The sequence below is a fragment of the Synchiropus splendidus genome, chromosome 7, assembly GCF_027744825.2.
Source record: "Synchiropus splendidus isolate RoL2022-P1 chromosome 7, RoL_Sspl_1.0, whole genome shotgun sequence".
NCBI lineage: Eukaryota > Metazoa > Chordata > Actinopteri > Syngnathiformes > Callionymidae > Synchiropus > Synchiropus splendidus.
This window is the reverse complement of record NC_071340.1, coordinates 20848910-20875388: the sequence shown is the minus strand read 5'-3', so window position 1 is coordinate 20875388 and position 26479 is coordinate 20848910. Positions and strand designations below refer to the sequence as shown.

The following is a 26479-nucleotide window of genomic DNA, read 5'->3' as shown; positions in this document are numbered from 1 at the left end:
TTTTTCTCTCTCTCTCTCTGCAGCTCAGACCACCATCGTTGGGCTTTTCTATCACAACATGCACAGCTACTACAGAGAGATAAGCCCTGTGAAGACCAGGTAACAGTCTTGTCAACTTGTCTTCATTCCCAAATTATCTGGATCTAAAGTCTGGAATTGCGACTCTGACCTTGACCAGACCCACCCAGGAAAGACTTGGAAAACCCTAGGTATTGGGTGACGCCAGGCCGCTCTCATGAACCCATCCTCAGTAGTCATATAGAGAGACAGTATTTAGTGTTTGTAGAATATTGAAATTTAAAAGTGCTTAATTTATTAATTTTTAAATTAGATGTTTTTTTCTTCACATTTTGTTTGAACCGAATTATTATATTTTTCCCCCATTTTATATCATTTAATTTAATTTATTAGTACTAGAGTCCCGGGTTTTCATGAAATTTATCAGGAGAATATTAGGGGTCACTCTATTGATGTTAGGAAGTGGGTCAGCATCTTATTCCAGGAACAAAAAAATAATAATAATTCCACAGCGTTTAGTTCTGGATTGAGTGCCAGAGGCTGATGGAGCCCTCAATCGTGGTGGTTAGAGTGTTTGCCTGGAGTGATCTAGTTCTCAATTCCCACTTAGAATGATCAAGATTCAGAAATTTCCAAGGGTTGTTGCTCTTGTATTTACTAGTGATGGGTTGATAAGGTTTCATGAAACAGTGTCTTGATTTTCAGAGGCCACCAGATGGCGCTGTCTGCCGTAAAATGTTTGGACTTGAACATCTAATTCACTGAAACCTCACGTCATTTCCAAACCAGGAGCGCCATCTAGTGTTCTCTGAAAATTAGGACACTGTTTCATCAATCCTGCAATACTGTTTCATGTTACCTCAGCTACCCATCGCTACTATTTGCCTCTACTACCAGACTAACATCTTAATTCTTAGACCAGACCTGGGTGAAATGCGGCTCAAGGGCCATATGCGGCTCTTTGCCTGTATTTTCGCGGTCCCCGTGACCTGTGTAGTAATTTTTTTTGTCCTGTTTCTTTTTTAGCCATTTTTTTTTTTGTTGTTTTAAAACTAATTTATTTTCTTCATTTGTCATTTTGTATATTATTCTTGTTTCTCAAAATACATTGATGATAAATCGAAAATGTATTTTGAAATAAATCTTCCTTCGACATCTGGTCCCTAATCCCTATTTGATTTTGTATTCAAGATAAAAGCTGTATATTATGACATTTTGTTGTAGGTTTTGTGGCATGTTCACACTTCTTAACATCCTTACTTTAATGCACTACATATAATCCTTCTTTTAGGTTTATTTTGTCCTTGTTACTGGAAAATAAATTTTGATTTTTTTTTTTTCCATCATGTTTCGTTGTCATCGCCGTCTTTCTTGCGGCATGATGGCCCCTCGTGAGAATCACAGTTTATAATGTGGCACTTTAGGAAACGTAATTGTCCACCTGTAGCCTGGTCATTTCTAGGAAGACCCCTCAAAGTACGACTTTAGAACAGTCAATGTTTGTTGCTCTCAGTCAAAACTCCAGTACTTGTGCAAGTGCTACTATGGTAAGGTGGGCTACTGTTTTGGTTTTGCCACACTGGGAAGTACATGTAAACAAAACAGTTAATTGGAGATATTAAAAAAGCATCAGGCCTCAGTCTATGTACTTCCTGCGCAGGGAACAAGGCTCAGTGATGCGAAGGCGCCCCTGTTTCCTTCAGGCTTATCTGTCCCCGGGCTTATCTCTCATCTCAGCACTCAACCCTCACTGACTGATACACCCAGCTATTAGATCCACTTGTCCACTCTACAGCCCTGTCCCTTGTTGCTGCTTCACTGAACTAGCTAGTTCCAGCATGGTTTGTTTTTTGTCAAAACTAATAAATAAATAGATTTTTTTTTTGTCATTCGCACACAAAATAGTTACGCAAGTGGGTGTCGGGATGGAGTTGTGATAGTAATTGTTATGCAATTGTTACGTAAGATTATTGTGAGTTGAAGAACAATTTTAGCTTTTTAGTGCTATTTTTTTTTTTACAACGTTACAGTTTGCCTGGTGGCAGCATAGAGGGAGCCTTTCAAGGGGTTGTTGACGGACACCCTGGAAAGCCCATAGAGATCAATGACTGAATTTGAATGTACAGTTAATAAGTGACAACGCTCCGTGATTTTCTGCAGCTCCCTAATAGGCATCCGACTTTCCCCTCAGGATCAACGAGGCGTCTGATTTTAAGGACCACCACATCCAGGTGGCCAGCTGTCTAATATCTCTAAAGGTGGAGCCTCAGCCAGCTCTGTCCATCAACCTCTCAGGAGCGCCACTCATCAAAATCGTCCTCACACATGTCCTGGTAAGATCAGAGTCCCTCGACTCAGTGCTCGGAAGTTTTCCAACTGTTCATGTGGTGGCAGGTTCTTATCTCCAAGAAGGTGGTGTGACACGGCGCCTCGTATTAAACCTATCGACCGCTATATTTGGCCCTGCGTTATGTAAGAAGGGACGACGCAGCTGGGCACCACTTTTGCTCCGAACAAAACCTGTTTTGGTTTTCATTAGTCTGCCTGACTTTTCCCTCATGGCACATGTGGCTTTCAGAAAGTCCGCTGATTATGGGCATTTAAAAGCGAGGGGCTCCAGGTCCTTTGAAGAAAACAATAACTGGCTTTTACGAACTGCGTTTTTTTCTCCACGGTGAGGGTGGTGTTCCAGCTTTCCATGGGAAAAGATCCCCACTGAAATCACGAGCAGTGATATTGATTGAGATTTCATGACTTTCAGTGACATTTGTTGCCGTATTAGTCAGTCATACAATGGTAATTATTTTGAAGGCATTTGCAAAAAAAGTAGTTTTGTCCATTTTACAAGGTCTGCAAGGATTATTTTTAATAATCGGGCTTTTCTTTCCTTTAACAAGGACACAAATGAAAACCATGCAGCTCTTTTTTTTAATGAAACCATGGCAATCCTCTGTTGTTTGTCTCCGTTTTCCGTGGTGAAATAAATGTTTATGCTGCAGTTTTTTGGCTCCGGATCCCGCGACGATGAGGACTTTGTTTGTTTAAGCCAACACCATGGGAGAGTGGCTGTAATCTTCATTGTTGCTGAAGTGCTGGAGATGCTCAGCAGCTCCGCTTTCTGTGCAGTCAAATTGTTTCTATTTTCGTTGGACCGCATTTACTGCTGATGTAAGGATAAATCAGGTTTCCGACATTCCTTCCTTTCTACCGCATTGAAAAATGGGTTATTAGAGCTATTCCTAATGTGTGCTGATCCATGCCAGTGCTATCCCACTGAACTAAATTCAGAAAGCATTGAAATGATCTATACTCTGGAGAATTTAGCAGACATCATTGTTGGATACGATTTAAAGAGGCTATTTTGGGGGGGGTTTAATGATGGCAGCTGGCGGATACTTCGCACCTTCGCTTGCTTGCAGGCATAGACTTTGTGGCAGACTTTTCACGTCATAGTTTATGTTTCACTTTATTGCCTACACAAGTGAAGCCTTGAAGACATTCCCTCTGCAAGGACCTGCGAGGCTGTGATTTGCTGCGGAACTCTTTGTTTATCCCCCGAGTGTTATGACTCCATTAAAACTTACTGTGAAGACTAAATGTAGCAGAGGTGCTAATGTGTTTTTATGGTTGTCATGACTACAAGTCAAGGGATTTTTCAACTGATTATTTTAGAATTCCGATGGAGTACTGCCCAGTATTTCATATTTTTCTGTATATGTTTTCATTTATCACTCCAAATAATTCATGGGCCCCTGAAATTTCACATCCATTTTTTCATTTCAGACCACTGTATCACTGGCAAACTATCACGAGAGATGTATAGTAGCCATTTTGGTTTTCTTGAATGTTACGATATGAGTAGTTCTTTCTGTTGTATAGGTGCTATAACATGTCACGTTATAGTAATAAAGCAGGAGATGCGACATCTGCGACATATTCAGGGCAACAATGTTGCAGCTTCAGGGCGTTTCAGGGAACACTTCAAAAATGTCAATTCTGATGATAAGCCATGGCTCTTTAACTTTAAAGGAGTGAAATGGCCGAGCTGATAGACGCATAGATGGGGCCGTCCAAGACTTATTTTGCTTTTAATATACTTCCACAGTAGAAACAATTCTTCCTCCCCTATCCGCCATGTTGACTTTCTGCAAATTTAAACCCCGCCCCTAGCAGACTGATGTACTTTTTTATGCAACTTGAGAGGTGGGAGGAAGTTGCTTTGGTTGCTGTGAGTTCCAGCGATTCACTTGGGGTGCGATTCGTGGAATAAGCTTGTCGACACAAACAGCCAAAATAAGTGTCCACTTACATTCTCGCTGTAAAACAACAGTCCAAAAGTGCCATTGAAGCTAGTCACCACTTGGCACCGACTTAGAATGGTACACTTCTACAGATGTAACAAAGTGCTCTGACTCATGTAAGTTTAGATTAAGTGATACATTTTCCGTGGTTGGCAACCTCTGGTGAGGCCAAGTACAAGATGAAAATGAAGACGAAATCAACAGACTTCCAGGAACCAAATAAGAAAATAGTGGATGAACATATATATTTATCACTTGGTGAGCACAATACACATTTCCAAGACAAGCATTAACTCTATATAAAACTTCATTTAAGTGATTTGCTGACAGTAAAACACCTTCAAGACTGCAGGGCTGTTTAGTTAACAGTTAAGTTGCAGACCAGTGAGTGTGTCCATGTGTCCGTGTCCTGGCTAAAGCACTAAAAATGAACATGTGAGGAACCAAACTCAACCACGGAGAAGTTGAACTAGTTGAACTAGCTCTTGTGAATCACATTTTATTACCTTGTGTACCCAATAATGAACTGGTTTGGGCAGCCTGACTGGTCTCAGGCAACCGAGCCACACATTCATGATGAGGTCTGAAAAACTTTTTGGCATCTGTTGGATTGGATATGAAGCCCACGGGCATCAGGTCAATTCATTGCATCTTAGAAGAATTGACAGCTGTGACAAAGTGATTGACATGTCATAACATCTGGGGATTCCTCAGTCGAGACAGAACCAAGCGCCTGCCGATGAAATGCCTCCGATTCTACTGTTTCCACTGTAAACCAGCGACACTTAAACAGATGAGGATGAGGTCATACCACCTGCTCCTCTTTACGTAAATGTTTTTTTTTTTTTTAATTGAGATGGGACGAGACCTCAGACGGGATTTTGGATAGACCACTTCAGCAGTTTACTATGGTCTGATGTAGTATTCTCAAGCAACACAACAAATTCAAAATAGCTAAAGACAGCTGAAATGTTTTTCAGAGGGATTCGAGCATGTTCTGAGTTCCACATTTACATCTCCCCATTAGTTATTTACCTGACACTGAGGCACGATAGTGTCTTGACTAATCTGACCACCAACCTTGACAGTGGTTGAAACAGATCCATGAGACCTTGCAGTATGTGGTTTATGTCTCAATGGCCTTGTGCACTTGATTTATCCCAGAGAATGGTTGGGATTTTGAGGAGAGTCCCAGATCAATAGTTAACCATGAACGACACTGGCTGGGGAAAACACAGCAATACACATGAAACGTGACTTAATCCCTCCATCTTAATGCCAGTGTTTAATCACGAAAGTGGGAGGGACCTGAATCGTGGAAACTCACTTTACAGGTGATGAAACACTGAGTCCGTTGAGTAGATCCAGACTGTGGGAGAACTGCTGTTGTGGGACAATTTCAGGACACACAATTTTAAATGCCATGGTACACGTTTGAAGCATTTGGTTCCATTTTTTAATCATTGTTACTCCTGAACGTCCAGCCACAACAGACTAGACAACAGACAGAGAGCTTAAATGATTGAAAAGAGCGGAATTCTGAAGGAACTTGTGTCTTCTTGTAGGAACATCGGTAGTGAATGACATGTCAGTTTGCTCTGAAACAGGAGTTACATTGCATGGCTACATGTAACTTCTATTGTAAAAATAAATAACAAAATTAAATTAACATTAAAGTTCTTTGCAGTTTTGCACAATCATTCTCTTTTTATTACAATAATAAAGTAATGTTTTAACAAATGGTGAGGTGCTAACAGCCTGAGAGTTTATGTTTAGCAAGAGGAAACTTTTAAAGCTCCTGGTAAGACAGACTGACTCAGATGGGACATACTGTATTCAGAAGTAACCCATTGTATTGACTCGATTATTTTGAATGCAATATTTAAATGATTTTTAAATTTTAAATGATATTTAAATGATTTGAAATAGAATTCCCATCATGACAGTGTAGACCGTGCTTGGCAGCCCAAAAAGTCTCTCTTCCCTTCTTATTTAGAATTCAATAATCCCTGAGCCAAAGGTTCTAAAAATACAAGAACACAATGGCCGACGCTATCAGACTTCTACACTTGGCTCTACAATAACTGTGAGTGCAATATTTCTTCAGTACTGTTTTACAGTCTGGTTTCCGTTCAAGAATATAGAAGGATAGAGGATGGGGATTGTAACATTTTTTAGACGTCTAGACTTGTTGGAGTTCCTTCATAAGGGGTCAGATAATGGATTAATTGTTCCTGCGACATAAACAAGTCAAAGGTTGTGTAACACTAGAGGTTTTTTATCAAATAGGCCTGGCAGAATTGCTTTTTTTCCTTCGACACAATCATGGCTGATATTTAGTGCAAGTCTTTTTATAACTTACAGTATACGCCCAACTCAAACTGTGTGGGCAAAGCCTCTTTCCCCCAACGTTCACCCTCCTTTTCTCTCAGCCACCCACACCCATCCATGCTCCCACATACAAACACAAGTGATGTAAGCCAACACACTGATCAATTACAGCTGGAGTTCTGGCCATTTCTATTTGTCTCTTGCCAAAAGTGTTGGATAGCCTCTTTTTACGGCTCCTCCCATTGTAGCCCCTCATTTTACAGACCATTCCATCCTTATGATCGCCACCTCGAGCTGCGCCCTGAGCGTTTCTTTCCGCTCATCATGAACTGATGTTCACTTTCAAAACATGTGGTCATAATTCGCTCTACTTTAGGAGTATAACCAATCAGGATGTTTTAGAAGAGAATGTCAAAATAGAATTAATCAGAAATTCTGTTTTAAATGGCTGGCGAACATGGAAGGAGGAAGCAGATTAAATACTTATGAAAAGCATTTTGAAGTAGACCAGAAAATGTCCCCTGACAAATCTGTGTGGTTGAAAATAGAAGATCCAAGTCTTAAGTACCAAGTGGCCGAAAAGGCAGAATCACTTTTCAGAATAAGTGCAGTTTCTTATCGTTGGTATCCAGAGAAAACCATATTGGAATATGTCTGAAATGGCAATTACATTGTAAGAATTGGACTCGCGAGGGCGAGATAATCAGATCTGTCATTCATCTTTTCTTCATGAGGAAATAACCGCATTCAGTCTAAGAGAGAAGGAGCATCTGAACGGAAAAAGAGAGTACTGCTTGGAATAACTGAAATTTGTTTCCAAAAGTATTCTTTTTTGAGGGGGAAGGTCAAAAATAATACATGAGAGGTGATTGGTTGATAAGACGTTCAGTGAAGGCCTGAATAGTCAAATACAGATGGAGATACCTAAGTGGGTTTATAGTGTAAAGCGAAGTGGAAACTCAGTGCTGACTGTCCGGTAGTGATGTAGTTGAGACCAGCAAATCCGAGACTGGGTGGAGACCAAAACCAGAGCATACAGTACAGAGTCCAAGGCTTGGAAGAGCAAGTAGATGGTGAGACCATGCTGAATATGTCCGAAGAAAGCCATTCACCTCTTGATTTATTTTTGAAAAATGACAGCAAGATATGAATGCATGTGTCTTTATGACTAATAGACTCAGTCTCAGCCTCTCATCTGTCTTGGCCTCAGCTCTCCCTCATTGGTCTTGGTGTCTCGGGCTCAACTCGGTCTCAGGTTTGCTGGTCTGGACTACACCAACCTCTGACCTTTGCAGTGTTTAAGCAAGGTCACATGGCCTAGTTGTTTGTGAGTGTGAGATGCTGTAAGTCATAAACTGATTCATCTTTTAAAGGAACTTCAGATACATGGCAGAAAGAGCTCCTCGACTGCATGTCCTCCCGGTGGGAGCAGTAGTAATGGAGAACAGGAGCATAAATGTCATCCATTTATCGTTTCATTCCCTGCTCTCCACTATGCTGTGTGAAAATCAAACAAAGGTCAATGTTCTTTCTCCACCCAAATCCCAAATAAGCCTCTTTGTATCTTTTAGAAAACCCTGTGTACCAATAAAGAAGCTAGAATCTAGAGCGAAATGAGGCACATGGACTCATGCCCAAGGAGCAATCCCCCTCTGCCTGTGAAGCCTCACCTGATGTTTTGCTTTACACAGCAAATGAACAACACAACCCCTAACTGGGGAGGTTAGCCGATTGTCCCCAGATCTCCTCACACTCTCCATGCCTATCAACACGTCTCTCTGTTTTGGATTTCTGCTGCAAAAACCGCAGCTGCACATCTTATTACATTTCCCCTGACAGAATGAGCTCACCAGTTTTGCTACATGAATTGTTGCTTCATGGGGTTGTATGGAAATCGTTCAACTTATTCCAAGTTCATATTTAAGGGCCACAACAATGACATCTGGCATTCATCTGCTGCATGTAGGGCGAGTATGGCGAGGTGATTCAGTGGGCAGCGTCCTCTCTGGGTTGCATTTTGAGCTGCGGTCTGTGTTCTTTGGGGTTTTCAAATGATTCCCTTGACATCTGCGGGCCTCAGCCAGACATACTACAATGAAGTGTTTCCACATTTTTTTCTAAATTTAACAGACGACACTTACCATTGCATTGTCTAGAGCTTATATGTCTTCTGCTGCATGGCTAGCTGCAGACCAAGGGGTTTACCAAGTGTTAAGTCGCTCATTGACTTCTTTCTGCTCTTTGATCTAGGGACTATGATTTTTGCTGGAGTCACAAACAGTGGAGTTTTCATGAGTAAAACCTTGATAAAGGGATCACAATGTCATAATAATGATGGGAACGTAAGAAGCAATAGATGGTGCTATAATATGTAAAGGGAAAAATTGAAAAGTTTATGTTATAGGGAGTTTTGGAGAAATATTTGAATAAAAATATATATTTATTAGGGGACTTTAAATATTAATTTATATATATATATATATATATATATATATATATATATATATATATATATATATATATATATATATATATTTCTACCAACATTTCTCCTTTTTTTCACCATTTTTTTTCTCTGCAAATTAAAGCTTTGTCTCTTCTAGCAAAATATACGAAGGGAGAAGATGCGGAGCTCAGCATAGCTATATCTTAAGCAATTGAGTTTCAGGATGTTGGCCAACTCTCATATATATATATATATATATATATATATATATATATATATATATATATATATATATATATATATATATATATATATGCTCTGTCACATACCAAAATACATTTGGGTGGAACTGATGAGAGAGTAACTTTTTTTTTCTAAAGAATATAACAATATATAGAATGGAGAAAAAAACTTCTTCAGGCTTTTCTCATGGTATTTATAGTCTGCAATAATTGCATTTCATTGACGGTGTTACGGAATCAAAATAATAAGGGATAGTTTTCCTTATCGTAAACTCATCATTCATCATGATTATGTTTCATCAAACATAAAGCGATTCTCAGTGATAACTGAGTTTAAATCAGAATGCTCCTCATCTTTTCTTAGCTGTCAAAACCCCATCTTTAACCTCATGGCTGCATGACTCGCAATGTGAAAATGACACATGTTGTTGGTGCTGGTTTCAGCAATCTCCACCACAGCCAAGATCTGGCATCCTGCTCCGCCGGGGGAAGGATTTCTGAGAGACACCGCAAGGCAGAGAAGATCTTGGATTAGCGCAAATTGCTGGGTTCTGTCTGTCATTTAAGACTTACATGAGTTTGTGATGCATGAGAGTTTATTTTCCTTCCGCATCGCTTTACCCAGCAGGCCATTAATGCGCAAAAAGACAAGGTCTGAATCGCTCTGCCGAGTTTATTTGATTTAAACATTAAAACCCATTTATCCACCGCGACAGCTAATGTGTGCTGTGTGGGGGGAAGGTTTGTTTCCATCAGCAAGTCCTCAGGATCACCGTCTGAAAAATACTCCCAGATTGTAGAATGTAAAATGAAACCGTTTAAATCTAAAGAGCTTAAAATCCTTCAGTTTCATCTCACTGCATTTCCTTTCTTTTCCCTTTTTGACGGGAAATGTTTTATCAGACAGCTTGAATTAATGTTACATTTTGGACTTTGTGGGATGCAGCGTTGGCCAACCTCCTGAAACTCAGTTGCTTAAGATATGGCTGTGCTGAGCTCCGCATCTTCTCCCTTCATATATTTCGCTAGAAGAGTCAATGCTTTAATTTGCAGAGCAAAAAAATGGTGAAAAGAGGGGAAAATGTTGGTAGAAATATAGTTAAAATGCGCTATATTTCTACAGGATTATTATTATTTTTAATCTCAAATTAATTTTTGTTCTTTGAACGCACCACATAGGAACTAAACATGGGGCTGAGAGAGTACAGTACGGACCAAGGACCAAGATGAGAGGAAATTGAGGATATTATTTTTGTTGTAGCCAACTTGCAAATAAAAGGACATTTGTGTCAGTTTATTATCCCCTAACTTCACTGATGTTGCAACCGAAGGCTGAGAGAAATTCGGAAGGGACCACAATTTGAGGAAGCTGGCATTTATCCTGCCCTGTTTGTCCCAAGATTATATGAACAAGAGGAGCAAAACCTTAATACTGTTAATGCTTTGAATGAAGAGAGCACAGGCAGCACGGCAAGCTGTGGTGTGGTGATTTACTGAGCCAGTGAATTTCTGTTATCTGAAGGACATTTATTACCTTTGACAAGTGGGTTGTGTTTTTGCCAGCAAAATAACTTCTCCAGAGATTTCAATTAAATTTTCAGACAATGTTGATAAGACTGCTTCGACTGGGTTCTGAAGCACTACTGCCCCCTACTCTCCCACTGAGCTTATATGAATTTGACTATAGTTGATATCAACTATATTTCAAATGCAAAAATGTATTTAATTATATGTGTAAAATGAATGTGGGACAATAATATTGTGTGGAAAGCAGCTGCTGCTTGGGTCTTGAGTCGATAAAAGTTTGTTTCTCGACTCTAACAGAAGTGGATTTATTCACTTTATTATTTATTATGGTGGAAATATTTCCCAATTTTCAACTTTTTGTGGATGGAGGTATGAATTACATTCAAGTTTCAGATCACTCTGTTCTTGTAAAACACTCCTCAACTCCCCCACAGCCAGCTTTTACAGCAATTGTTGACAACTTTCCATCCTGAAAAAATTACAATCATTGCTTACTTTATTTTACCCTATTATATCTTTGGAATTTTGAGTGGAACCATGTGTGTGATTTAAATAGCATTAAGAAGACGCCTCAGTAGAAAGGAAGGCAGCGCAACCGTTTTTGTCACAACACTGTTTCCTCTCACTCAATTTCTAAAAATGGAGCCAAATAGAGGCCCGTACCAAAACAGAGTTTTCAAATCCGACCAATATTTATAAATGGATGCTGAAATAATGACACTCATCCCCTGGGGCGAGATAACTAAACCATAAATAAGTTATTTTCCCACTTGCAGTTGTGGAAAAGTGTTGGACGTAAAAACATAAACACGCTCTGATGCTTTCTGTCAGTCTGGAATTGTGACTGCCGGAAAAATAGGGAGCATTATTCCTGAAATGTCTCGTAAGATTCTTTATTACTCAACTCAAAACAAATTAATAATCCAGAGTAATGCGGAGGAACAATGAAGTTTCTGTTCGGCAGAAGAACATGAGCCAAGATTTTTTTATTTTTTGACTTGAGGAAATGGAGAGTTTACATGAGGAGAGTTATCAGACATTTTGTCGTAGAAAAGTAAGATTAACTGATGAAGGAAGCAACACAGGGGCTGTTCGGGAGACTAATAGCTGGGCACATGCATACATCTTGAGTTAGCCACCACTTGGTCCCGTGTTGCTGGGAGTGCTGGAGCCTATCCCAGCGTTCATTGGGAGAGAGGCAGGAATTCACTCTGGACAGGTTTAGCTGGGCACACACACAATAGGATTTATATAGACGTAAGACATATATAATGTTGACCATCATCCTCGACTATGCCTGTATCTACTGTAGAGGAGGTTTCGTGAAACAGTGTCCTGATTTTCAGAGGCCACCAGATGGCACTGTAAAATGTTTGGACAACTAATTCAATGAAACTTCACATCATTTCTACACCAAGGGCGCCGTCTAGTGGCCTCTGAAAATTAGGACACTGTTTCATCAATCCTGCAATACTGTTTCATGATACCTCATCTACATATCACTACCTGTATCTCATCCGGTTTCAATGAATTTGCTGATCATACAAGTGTGTCCTTGAGGACTGACTGTCCATTCCATGTCCTATTCCAAACAGGCCTTGAACCTGGTTCTAGCAAGGTTTCTGCCTCAAAGAGTAGAGCATTTTTAGGGAAGGAGGGGTTTTCTGTCAAGAACTTATAAGTGAAGTTTGTCTGCATAGTGTCACAAAAGTAAAATCAGCCAAGTGTGGACACCGCTGCTGAGTATACAAGTAACATCCGACTTACGACCGGGATCGGTTCCGACCAACCGGTCGTAAGCCAGCCTGGACATAAGTCGAATGCCATTCAAAATAGCCGACGCGAGGGTTATAGCAACTACTGCAGTGATAGATTGCTGTGTGAGAGTGAGATGCTGGGATACTGTGCTGGTGTAACTGTTGTACGTGTAATAAAAAAATTTTTTTAAAAAGCATCCGCTGGCCGTGGGCCGAGAAGTCGAGCAGGTCGAAAGTTGGATGTTACTTGTTATCTGTATTTAACCACAAGCAAAGTCAATTTTAGCGGAGACTGAGTGAAGACCAGAATTTACAGAGAACTAGAACTAGACTAATGAAGAGGGTGAGACCAAGACCAAGGCCAAGGCCTAACTGAATACAGTATAAATGAATAGCGTGTTCCAATGGTACCATTTCAGTTGCTGATTTATTTTGAAAAAATGACTACCGTTTCTGCTTCGGTTTAGTCTAGTTCTCTGCATGTCTCTTGACACTTACAGAGCGAAGTGAGTTGGTGTTACGGTAATAGGGGTTTGAGGAAAAACTTTCAATAATTTCCCCGATGTTTATTCAAACTCTGTCGCTCCCCTGGTGTTTAATTCCCTGACACTGTGTGATCCATCTGTCAGGAGCGTTATCTCTTAGTCTTGGTGTCTCTTCTCCCACTGAGGCTCAAAGTGATTTCCAATGTGGTGTTTGCTGGCCTTCTGTTGTTAATAAAGACTTGGACACAGATGCAATGCTGGCTGGTGAGACGCTGAGACCCCAGGGCCAGAGGGAACAGTGCTGTGTGTGCTAAGACTGGCCAGATCTCTGAGTGCATTTTAACACTCCCCAGTGACTTTCAGGTTCCTTCACCTCTGCTTAAACATCCACTTGGGATGGGTACAAGACAGACGGAGCATTGCGAAAGGAAGCCGGAGCAGGCAGCACTTCTCACATGTGTGACTGGTCAGTGTGTACTCAGGCTAGTATCTGGTATATATATATATATATATGGTGCTTATTGCGAACAATTTGTCTTCTCTCACAGCGCAGCAACAATAAAGAGAAGATCAGACACAAAAAAGGCTGAATAACAGTGTGCCAATTACGGTTTCCCTCATTCCATCTGCTTCTATTTACACCCAACAAGAAATGTGAGTTGTTACAGCTCTCGTGGGAGCAGTAAATTCACCAACATGGTGGCTTGTGGCTCCTCAAATTTGGCTGCGGGAGCGTGATGACGGGCTGTGTTCACGGGGCTCACGCAGCTTTAAAAGCATTTGTTCTGCCTGCTCTAACAGGCGGGTGACTCCGATCCCTCCTTGTCCAGTCCGTGAGAGAGACTGAATGAGAGCCGCGATTTGGTTACACAGTGGAGTCGACATATTGTGCTTTGCTTTGTAATATGAATCACGGGGTATGTGCCAGGAAAAGACAGCCTGACTGTCAGTTTCAGTCTCCCTCTCACTTTTTCCAGAAGGAAACAGCGCAGACACCATCTAATCATTCTCTCGTCCGAGGCCGGGGGATCGAATAAGAGCCTCTCTCAGTTTACACCCAAATCGCCAATCACGTTGTTGTTTTCCTCTCAACTTAAACAGTGGAGTGATTGGGGACGTCTCCGGGGAGGACCTTCTTGCAATCTGATGACGAACACGTAGGGAGTCCAAAGGTTATGGAGTGACACGGAAAAAATGATGAATTATCGGGTTAGACTTTTAAAAACAGTAGGGATTTCGATTGGAAGAATGAGTCACAAACACACAACTTTTATACAACACACACACACACACGATGTCTCGAAGAGGCTTTTTGAGTTGCCATGGAAGATAAATGACTAAAGCACTTCCTCTTTTCAATTCCAATTGTCGTCTCCAGGGTAGGTTTAAACATGTGAAGACAATGCTGGTGATGGAGTGTGGCTGGAAGGAAAAAGAGGAACAGGAATGGGAAAATGTTGCTCATTAGATTGTTAAATGTCTTCAGCTTGATCAAAGACCATTGTTCTTACAGGTTTTCTCTCACAACTTTGGCTCAGACTTGAAGTTTTAATGAGCCAAATCAAAGCCAGAAAGCTAATGTTTTCCTATATCGCATATTTTTTTCCATCACAGCGAATTATATCTCACTTTCTCTCCGACAGACCAGAGAACAGCAGGATCAAATAGTGAATCAAAGCAACAAAGTCTTCCTCTACTGTGGTTTCCTGGACTACAGGTGAGTCATTGCTCATGATGGAGCTGCACTATGAAATCAGATATGGATTTACCCTGTTAAAAAAAAAGGACTTGAGCTTCGCTTAATCAAAACCAGTGAAACGATGCAGAAATGCTTCTGATGGCGCGTGGTGAAGCTCAGGCAGCAGTCCTCACTGAAGTCCTGCTCTGACAAGCCAAAGCACTTCTAGATTCCATACTGCTGAGATCTGCTGTCTGTCCTGTACCAAACCAGGTTTCCTTATATCTATTCTGCACATGCCTTCAAAACAACTTCAACAGAATTGTTGGAAAAGTCGACTTTTGCGTCTGCCGCATGTCAAATACTATTTTAAGTCCATCAAACGGCCATGTGTTTAATGGGCTGCGTATCATCACTGAGGAAGAGAGACGCGTAGGGGGTTGTGCACAGCAAGTGGCATCCAAAATGACTGAGTGAAGAGAGCTAAACCCTAACCCCAAGCTTCAGTTGAACAGTCCATTTATGTTCCCTTCATGTGCAAAATTGCTGCATAGCTGTTCCCCAATATATCCAGCAGGGGGAGTAGCCCATAGTCAAAAGTATTACGACAAACTCCAAAACCAACATGGCGACTGTGGGAGAAGTATCAATAATGTACCAGTTACGCTAAAGAGGAAAATGGAGTCAGCATTGTTGGTGAGGCCGCTAAATATATCGTGACTAGAGAACGGACAATTTCCACAATTGTTTTGTCTTCTTCATGTCTCATTATAGCGGGTAGTAACAGTAACATTGCCCCCATGGTTTCCTGTGGTACTGCTCCGTTTGGTCCACAAGCTTTGTGGAAACATGCTGAAATACGGACTAAAGAGAGAGAGCACGGACAGAAGGCTCCGTCCGGATCCGGATCCATACGTAACTTTGAGCCTAAAAGGGCCTTATGCCTCAACGCTCGCTGCTGACAGCATGAAAGTGAGAATGTGTGTCTTGCAGGCCACATAAAATGACTTGGTGGACCACATTTGGTCCCTGGTCCTCAGGTTTAGCACCAGGTAAAAAATGTTTCTGGCATGAAATAAATTTTAATTAAATAAATTCATGTTTTGTTTTGCAATTCTTAATATCAGGAAGGAAGCTCATAATCCCGCATTTATGTGCGCGCAGAATGATCCAAAAATATTCCCTCACCCTGAGAATTAAATTGAACCAAATTGGATTGAATGTTGTCAATAAAATTTGTGAAGTTGGCTGGCATTTATTGCTTTTTCTTTCTTTTCTCTTTTTTTGTTTTCTCTTTCTTTGTAAACAAATAATTGTTTTATGTATTCATTTATTAATTTTTTGGCTCATTGTATTGCATTACTTTGTGTCCATGTTGGTTCTTCTGATTACATAATGCAACATTTATGTACTGCTGCTATAAAAAAAAAATTAAACGCAGCCAAAGGGAGTATGTTTTCCTTGGACTAACCAGCTTCCTCCTCTTTGTCCTGGGCTGCAAAGGAAAAAAGGGATTTATATAATTGCCCTGTCAGATCGCCCTGGTACGCTGTCACTCTGACTGACTTACTTCCTCACGAACCAGCGCTGTAAATAATGCAATCTCTTTTTCCTTCTCAGGGCCAAAGAAGGAATCTGGTCCAACGAAGGTTGTGTGCGCTCAGAGGGAAACATGACATACTCTGTGTGTCTGTGTAACCATCTCACAAACTTCGCCATCTTGATGCAAGTCGTTCCTTTGAAGGTACGGCTGTTTTCATGTTCTGGGGGTGAAGTTTTTCACAAAGCATATGACGTTTTACATATCTCAGAAACATATCAGGACGTGTAATCGAAAAAAGGAGGATACTCTGCGTCCTCGGAGAAAGAATGCGAACGATTAACGCCCCGTGACAAGAAATTGAATTAACAAACAGCATCAATCTGGACCTGAAAGTGGATGTTCTGTCTGTGGAGGATTTTATGTATTATGAGTGGATCTTATCATCCAAACTCTTTCCTGATGTAGCTTTGGTGGAATGTAAAGTGCTCAGTACTGAGTACACGGCCTTGCAGTCGACCTGAAGTCGGTGCGTAAGGTTGAGCAGTTAGTTACCCATAGAATACTGTTTAAACTATCCGCGTTTCTATGAAGTAAAATCAAACTTTTAAACACATTTTCTATGTTATCGTCAAGAAGCAGCAGCTCCACTGTAAGTTGGTGACACTAACGTATATAATCTGTAGAGGTAGAAGTTAGAAGTATGAGAGATGCAAGTAATTTTACTGGCTGGTCTTAAATGATTGCGTTCCAAGCTGTCTCGAATATTAAACCTGAATTTGTCATGCTTGTACTGTAAGATCTAAATCCCTTGAGGTATTTAGATCTTTTAAATATATCTGCAATAATAATTGTGAAATAAATTCCCTCCAAAAAAGAGGAATACACACGGTCCCAGCTGATTGTGTGCAATATAGGCTGGTTAAAATATATTTGGAAATAGCTCTGAACATTTTTATAGATACAGTGGGATGTGTAACAATACTATGAATACTATTTATAATAATAATAAGAACGTAAAAAATAAGCCTCAATTTATTATGCCGTTAAATATGTGCTTAAGTAACATTCAAGGATAATGACACTATTACAGTTTGAAAATGAGATTTATATTTTTATTTTATCACATTGTTTAATTGTTAAATACAATAGAAAGGCACTTTATTTCAAAATAGTTTCTCAATTTTCTTTCAATTCATTTTGAGGGATAATAAATCCCAAAAACGACATTTTTTTTCATCTTCCGTCCTGAATTTTTTTAAACTTAAATTTTCGTCCATCAGCACAATTTCAATTTAATCTCTCTCTGCGAGGAAATGCTGAATAAAATGAATTTGATAAAACTGTCTAAATACATAAAATATCATAAAATAAAAAATAATATATTTTATTTTCAACTCTGAAGAAGATTTTGTAATTGATTTAATTACATTACATTTTTTTTCTTTTCAAAACTTCTCCATAGTTGGTAGCTATCACAAATTTGCAGGTGTCAAGCCAATTGAATGGCGCCATATGTGGCAAATGTATTAAAGCTCAGTGTCCCTATGAGCCTTATAGTTAAGAATCACTGCTTTAACAATGCCTTAATAACTGATTATTAAAATAGGTAAGCAAGTCATTCATTTTTAATGCTAAATATTTGTTCCCTAATCTTTCTGTTCAATTCAAAAGTGAGGCACAGCAAGACTATGTACATTTTATGTATTTCTCATGTTGTGTAAGAGCACTTTGAGTTAGACATCAGTTCACACATGTGTTGGTGCATTCATTTTCCTCAGTTTGACTGTGTGGTCCACTCAGATGTTGCTCCCGGGGCCGCTTGTGGCCTGCAACCCATCATTTCAATAGCCCTGAAATAAAGAGTAATTCCTTGCATCTGCTCCTTTGACAGCCTATTGTTATGACTCAACCACATAATACGCTTGAGTTGTGCATTCATAAACGTGAACAAACGCTCCAAAGAGTGGACTGCAATGGCTTCATATTAAAAACACAAAAAAAAAAGATTTATGTTCTGTGGGTCAACAAGTGACCTGCTGTTGCCCAACAATGCAGAACCTGTGGGGTCTGTTTTGCAAATGAACTGCAGCTTGTTGTTCTGGCTTTTACTGAGTTGACTTTTTAAAATCTGTTTAGTTGGGAGGTGACAGCTGACGCAGCTACGGACTAATCGCCCCCAGCTGTGAAGTTAAGAAATGACACTGTGAGCAATATGGGACATTTCAGCTCTGTCAGTGTCTGACATGGAACATACAGTGGATGGATAGATAGATAGATGGGTAAAGATGGATGTTAGATAGATAGATAGATGATAGATAGATAGATAGATAGATAAAGATGGATGTTAGATAGATAGATAGATAGATAGATAGATAGATAGATAGATAGATAGATAGATAGATAGATAGATAGATAGATAAAGATGGATGTTAGATAGATAGATAGATAAAGATGGATGTTAGATAGATATAGATAGATAGATAAAGATGGATGTTAGATAGATAGATAGATAGATAGATAGATAGATAGATAGATAGATAGATAGATAGATAGATAGATAGATAAAGATGGATGTTAGATAGATAGATAGATAGTTAGATAGATAGATGGACGGACAGACAGACAGACAGACAGACAGATAGATAGATTTGAGCATTTCTTCAAAGATTGTTTGACATTGAAGTGGTGGCCTCAATGTTCCACTGTGGTGAATGGCTTGTCCGTCACCGGTGTTGTGTGCCATAAGGTCTGGCAGTTCTTTACCACACAGGAAGCCACAACTTAAGGCCTTCAGTATTTCTCACCAACTGGTCACTATTGCCGAGTATCACAGTGCTGCTTTCACAGAAGTCTTGTGGAGAACCATGATGTGGGGGTGGTTCTTGTGGACCACTGCTGGGGTCAGCGGTCAGGTCCACAACAACCAGAAAGAAACCAAACTTGTTGAAACAGAGGAACATTCATCACTGACTTATATTTACTTCCTCTGCAACGCTCTCAGCACAGCTGCCTCTTCTGAAATGATTGCCACCGAGACAGACCTCCTGCTGGCTCCTTTAAATAGACAAGAGGAGGTTGTTTGGCAGCGAAGTGGACCATTTCTGCATTTGAGTCAGAGTCCATTTTGGAGCTATACTTTCCCCTGGCTGGTCTCTAATTAGAAAGTGGTGTCGTTCTCCAGCTGCAGAACATCCCAGATGGTGCATTTCTGGAAGGTTCCTCTGCCTCCGTAATGACAAGGCGCGGACAAAGACGGTCGATGGAGAGTGAAACCCAAACTTAGAATAACTTGGGCCCTAAATATGGTCAGTGTGAAAACAAACATTCACGAGAGCGACGTTTCTTTCATGGGGAAGACGTCCACCATTTCTCTCATTGTCAGCATTCACAGCTCTGAGCACTTGCAGGTTTATTTTTGGTCGGCTTGATTTCTGTTTTTGCTGTGAACATGGCATTGAATTGAAGAGGGCATTGCTCATCCTCACCTCTGCATATGCAGCTCACAACTGGCCACAAGGTGGCGCTGTCAACCATTGGTTACATCGGGTGCTCCATCTCCATCTTCTGTCTGGCCATAACTCTGGTTACTTTTGCTGTTCTCTCGTGAGTATCATCCACTTTTTTCTTTCAAAAACTTTGTTAAAGATCAATGAACTTGCTTATGGCAAATTATATTACATCCATTTTGAATAAAACATAGTCGTCTGCTGTACAGTTCTACCCAAAGTATGCACATCGCTTCACTTTTATTTAATAACCAAAATTCAACTCACCTCATTTGACAATATGTTATTATATTTATACATATATTATACTTAGAAAACGTTGAGCTTCACATTTCTGCTACACAAATTTACTTCAGTAAATTGAAAAAGTCTCTGAATACTTTGGATGCGTGGGGGTCAGAAAATGAGTAAACATGATCATAAAATGCATCGTAAAAATGTTCTCCAAAACTGGAATAATTATTTGGGTTGTTTTGTTAAACTTGTTCGGACTCATTAAAAACAACATTTTTTAAGGATTTGGAAATGCACATTTTTTTTTACTACTACAAACACATACTTTATGTCCATATAAATACATGGGGATACATGGGAAGAAACAAAGAAATAAACACAATGCAGATGTGTGTGTTGTTGGGACCATCTAAGAGTCAGGAGTCAGTTCACATCTAACACTGCCTCCCTGTATTTTGTGATCCCAAATGCGTCACTGACACAGCCTTGCGTCTTCTTTCCAGATCTGTCAGCACCATCCGAAACCAGCGCTACCACATCCATGCCAACCTATCCTTCGCCATCCTGGTGGCTGAGATTCTGCTTCTCATCAGTGCCAGCTTTGACCCGGGCACGGTAAGTCAACACTTGGTTTGACCGTTATGACCCAGATATGATCACCTGCTCCCCACTACTACTGAAAATCATCATGATCTGAATGACCTTGCTTGAAATATGCATTTCATTCCAGCTTCCATGTAAAGTGATGGCAGTCCTGCTTCACTTCTTCTTCCTGAGCGCCTTCGCCTGGATGCTGGTCGAGGGCCTCCACCTCTACAGCATGGTGGTCAAGGTTTTTGGCTCTGAGGACAGCAAACACTTCTACTACTATGGTATTGGTTGGGGTAGGTAAACCGTTTTTATTCCTCTGTTAACCTTCATCTGACCCTGAAAACGTGAAACCACCGTTTTCTTAAGTGACAGCACCAGCCGATGATTGTTACCCTGTTAGATGAATTTGCTTAAAGCTACATTCCGGAGTAGGAATTGTCTCCTCTGATCTTGGTGAAGGAGGGCTGAGGGACAAATGAAAAGGTTCTGGCTCGTGTGTCTCTTTGGCTGCACGGGAACGCACAGTCCCCTCCTCCACATGTTGAAATCATTAGTGGAAAAAATGATCCTGCTTTTATTACTTCCTTTCTTTTGGCCAGAGTCTTTTTTTTTTTCATTCTGAGTGACCAAGTGCAAATAATGTTCTTGCATTTTCTTTGACACTCAAGTGTGGGATTTGAACGCCGGACTGTTGCTGCACTGTCATCAAATTTAACATGAATTAAGTGAGTTAAATCAGGGTCAATTAGGAGTTTGACTCTATTAAAATATTGGATTTAATTAATTGTCAGATTTATTATAATTCATCATGATTAGTCACATTCAATATTTGGCTCCAGAATGATCCAATTTTTAAATACAAGCTTAAACATGAAGGTGGAGGTGCTCCAGTGATGAGCAAGCAAAGTACACAGAAATTCAACATTTATTTCTTCTTCCCTCCTGAATTTTTTTAAACTTCAATTTTCGTCCATCAGCTCAATTTCAATTTAATGTCTCTCTGCATGAATGTTCTGCTAATATAATGCCGTGCATCTGGAATTGTCGCAATGAAAAGTCTTCCCTCTTTATGTGCTACTATATATATATATATATATATATAAGGAGACTGTGTTTCAAGGAGAGCAAGTGAGAGAAGCTGAGCCAGAGCTGAAGGGAGAAGACCAGGATGGTGTCTCAGCTTCCCCATGCTAACTTAAATTGTTCGAAGGAATTCACCTAAATTTGTAAGAACCAAAGATAAATGAGTCCATCATGGGCAACTCATCACTCATTTTTAATTGGTTCGGTGAGACTCCCTCCACTGTCGTCCTCAGTGACCAGTCGCTTGTTTAACGTGTTCTTTCATTGGAATTACACTTAAATGATCTCAAACATTCTCATCTTTCCCATTTCCATAAAAAGGCCAGCGCTGCAGAACAGTTTTAGAAATCTTTCCACTGATTTAGTGACCCATTTTTAGGCCTTTAGTATTACACTTGGAAGAATACTTAGGAGGAAAATGGCTTGTGCGCCGCACACAACGTTTGGAAAGTTGGACAACTGTTAGCTGTAAACCAACACGTTGGTGGTTTTTGGTCTCTTCATAAGATTAGAGCATATTTAAAAATATTATGTGGACTACATTCCTGGTGAATGATTCAATAAAAGGAAAGAAGGGTGTTAATAACAGTGTGCAGGAGAGCTCCGTGGGGATAATGTGTTGATTTAGAATGGATTTCTTTCATGTGAGTGCTTTGTGTTTCTTTTATCAGGTTCTCCCCTGGTGATCTGTATCGTGTCCGTGACCTCAGCCCTGGACAGCTACGGGGAAGTTGACAAGTATGTTCAAATCTGAAAACATTCAAACTATATCAGGTTTTATTCCATTAAACTTGGTGGCGTTACCCCAGAATGACATCAGCTATGGAAGGAAATTGAAAACACTTTAGGTTAATAGTAAATGCAGATGTCTTTTTTTTTTATTTACATTACTGATTTACAAAGCTCTGTTTTCTTGGAATGAGACTATAACATATTTTCTCTCTCTCTCTCCCTGTCTCTGGCTGTGTTTTTGCTTTTTCAGCTGCTGGCTGTCACTAAAGAACGGAGCCATCTGGGCATTTGTGGCGCCCGCTCTTTTTGTCATTGTGGTGAGGAATTCTGTCTTTTTGGCCTATAATCCTTCTAATTCAGTCCACATTTTCATTTTGACTGAGTGTCATCCAGAACCCCACAGGGTTTTCTGTTTGTCCATAACTTTGTTTGCAATGTAAAATTCACCCTAGTGAATTTAGTTTGTAGATACCAGGTACTGTTCTCCTGCAGGTCACACTTTGCTTTAAATAACTATCTACTGTACCAATGGCGAATGGCCAGTATGTGGCGCTGCACACCTAGTATTGCCCGCTAAAAGTAAGGCTTAACTGATCAATCCGATTAATCGGCACCGATATGGGCATTTATGATCATGATCGGACTATCAAATGACAAATAAACGCTGTTCTTTTTATTTATTTCAATAAGATGCTATTTGTACTTATACATGATTTGCCTTCTTTCTTGTTTGTTATTTATGTGCTTTAAAAGTGTTCTGCACTGTGTTGTTCAATGTTGCTCAATTTTTATTATTTTGTAGGTTTATGTAATGAAAAAAATGGGCAAACAATTGGTGTCGGCCTGTTGGGACTTTCAATAAAATCGGCAAAAATCAGCCAAAGATAATGGCGAACTGTGGACCCCTTTCTTAGAGGAACATTTATTTAATGGGACCCCTTTAGCTCAGGGGCACAGCCAATCACAGACATTCAATGGTCACATGGCACCAGAATTTCATCCAATTAGAATATGTTGCCTGAGGGTCACTTACTGCACTTTTGTGACAAAAACTCTTCTTCTGCTTGAAATAATTACTTTTGAACTTTCTACTATCATGTTGATCATTATAAACCAGGTTTCAAATGCTGGATTCACAAACTTAAATGGAGTTTTAAAATGATTTTCATACACAGACTTTCATGTGTGTGTTTCTGGTTCTGACAAAACAGGCTTCTGCTCTGCGTGAATTTGTAGTATTTAATACCCTAATAATATTGTTGTATTCCTTAGCCTTGAAAAAATAATGTTATTAAATTATAGTTTGTTATAGCTTAATTATAGTTGTTATTAAATTATAGTTTTTGTTTGTTTGTTTTTTTCAGATTATACTTGAAATTATAGATATTTGTTCCTCCATATTAATGTAGATGAGAGCTGTAGTCAGACATGGAAATGGTTAACTATAAATGAGGAAAATAATTGTTGCTTGCAATCTGTTATATGTTGCAGCATCTTTATTTTATTTGAGTCTATGTTTTAAATATTCTTTTAATGTCTGTCATCCATTTGTCTCTTCATTTTCTATCCACTTATCAGCGTCCTTTTTCATTCACAGGTCAACATCGGTATTCTGATATCTGTAACCCGAATAATATCTCGCATCAGTGGAGAGAATTACAAGGTTCACGGAGATGCCAACGCAGTCAAGTGAGTGTGGGAGATGGAGCTATCGAAGTGGAGCCTGGAGTTCATTTTCCTTCATCGATTTTCCCTTTAGGCTCACTGCGAAGGCCGTGGCTGTGCTGCTGCCCATTCTTGGCATTTCCTGGATCTTTGGAGTTTTAGCTGTAAACCATCACTCTTTGCCGTTTTTATATATATTTGCAATATTCAATTCATTGCAGGTGAGTGGCATCATAGTGTGTTGATACTTCAAAACAGTATGATTAAGTATATTTTCTCTTTCTGCAGGGTTTCTTCGTCTTCTTGTTTCACTGCCTTCTGAACTCAGAGGTAACCTACTCTATACATCTTCTTACGATGTGAGACTGAGTTTTGTTGTTTTTTTTCCTCTTGATCCTGTAGGTCAGAGCTGCTTTCAAACACAAAACCAAGGTGTGGTCTCTCACCAGCAGCTCCATCCGGAACATCAATGTGAAACCCTTCAACTCTGATATTGTGAGTTTTGAAGTCCAGGTGGATAATACACTTGTCCCACCACAAGATGGGGCTGCGTCAATACGAATCAGAAATGCATGACTTCGACTTAAACTGAGGGTCACTGGGTGCCACTTCAAAATAGAGACCAGTACAAGAAGGCACTTTTTTAAATATATATTGAAGTAAGGCAGAGTTTAGGAGGAGTCATTTAAAGAGGTGAAGTCCAAAGTGAAGCAACTCTTCACCATTGATTTTCTGTGAAACACTGTGCAAATCCTCAAACACTGAAGGGAATTAAAAGGGATCTGAGATGAATGACAAAGATCATTTAAAACAGTGAGAGACACGGGTTAATTTGCATGTGAAATCTTTGTCCTAAAGCTGTGTCCCACCTGCCTTCCTGACCCCCTCCCTTCCGAATGTCTTGCAGATGAATGGAAACAAGGAGGAAGGAGCAACCCCCACCAAGATGAATACTTGGGACAAAAGCACCAACTCAGCAAATCGCATCGACCTCTCAGCTGTATAGAACCATTTACTGTCTGCAAAAGGAGCCCAATCGCACCAAGATAAAATGGCGCAGTGCCTTCTCCACGACACGGTTGATTCAACACAAACACAAACTTTTGCAGCTGAAACAACTCTTTAAAGACAAGCAGAATCCAAAAACTGTGCATTACTAAGTATTCATTTGTGCCGGTTTTGTTTTGTGACTCAATATTCTTGTCGAATGAGTCCAAATTGAGTTTGCCTAATCAAGTTTGTTATTATGGACCATTTTAATTCTTATTTTTGTATTTATTGGTCGATGTTAAGCATAACTTCCATGATGCAGAGAATTGTGTGGCTGAGTGGAGTGAGGATTCACATGTACATTAATATATGATCGTGCTTATCTCAAGCCTTTTAGTCTCCAAACAAAGTTCTACACATCCAGGACAGTGTTCCGTGTTCATCATCTCAAAACACACTGTAAAAGGTAAATAACATGTCATATTTATTCATCATTGCTGCACAGATTCCAACTGAACAACACACTTTGCCATCATCAAAATGTTCTTTTTCAAACCTCACATATAAGAAGATATAGTATGTTTGTTTTCTTTTAAGCTTTGCTGCTTGTAAACTGGTTGTATCACTCCTCCTTGTGTTCTTTTCTCAGCCTCTGTTGTACATGAAATAATGTAATAGTTAGTGTGAAGAGTTGTTTTGTTTTGGGTTTTTTTCAATCATACTGTGAGAAGAATGGAGATGGCGACTATTAATTGTCAGTGATGTCATTGATCTTACACTGTACCAGAATTAGGTTTCAACATTTACTGTGCATCAATTCATTCTTTTGTTTTCATTAAAGACCAGTGTTTAGGCTTTTACTAAATTGAACCTCTCACTCTTGCTGTGTATTTTCATCACCTCAGAAAGCGCTTCCCTGTCTCTTCTCGATTCGTAACGATAGAAAAGGTCAGTTTTGATCACTCAAATGTATTTGTTTTGGTTCAGGCTTACAATATCCTGACTTTGAATAGAGTTTTTAGTGTTCATCACAGCCCACTACTCAGCCAAAATCCTACACACTGGTCTTTGTGAAGTTATTATTGCAGTATTTCTAATGTCTAATGACTTATTGATTGTTGCCTTGTGGTACTTTGGTTTTTGCTCTATATATCTTTAATTAAAAAAAGAAAAAAATCTATGAGAATGATTGTTTCTGTGGTAATGGAGAATACTTTCTAACTATGGATTTTTGGGTCGTGTGGTTGAGATTGTTTTTACGAAACTAATGCTAAGTAACTGCCGTTGTTGCCAGTGTACATCAGGAAAGGAACACGTCTGGGCTTGTTTTTCATTTAATGCTGATCTCTT

The 26479-nt window shown here is 39.7% G+C and overlaps 1 protein-coding gene across 5 annotated transcripts in view; it reads left to right on the top strand.

The window, feature by feature from the left end:
* Positions 1-26280, top strand: part of adgrd1 (adhesion G protein-coupled receptor D1) — a 41699-nt gene extending 15419 nt beyond the window's left edge. For all 5 annotated transcript variants that reach the window (XM_053870971.1, XM_053870970.1, XM_053870969.1 and 2 more), the window contains 14 exons: positions 24-99; positions 2210-2351; positions 14751-14824; positions 16406-16529; positions 19828-19931; positions 20572-20683; positions 20799-20952; positions 22414-22480; positions 22725-22791; positions 24072-24163; positions 24234-24360; positions 24428-24469; positions 24542-24634; positions 25047-26280. In XM_053870971.1, the coding sequence (XP_053726946.1) occupies positions 24-99; positions 2210-2351; positions 14751-14824; positions 16406-16529; positions 19828-19931; positions 20572-20683; positions 20799-20952; positions 22414-22480; positions 22725-22791; positions 24072-24163; positions 24234-24360; positions 24428-24469; positions 24542-24634; positions 25047-25145 (1373 nt within the window). In that variant the 3' untranslated portion in view covers positions 25146-26280. The remainder of the gene's footprint in view (positions 1-23; positions 100-2209; positions 2352-14750; positions 14825-16405; positions 16530-19827; positions 19932-20571; positions 20684-20798; positions 20953-22413; positions 22481-22724; positions 22792-24071; positions 24164-24233; positions 24361-24427; positions 24470-24541; positions 24635-25046) is intronic.
* Positions 26281-26479: the final 199 nt, after the last annotated feature.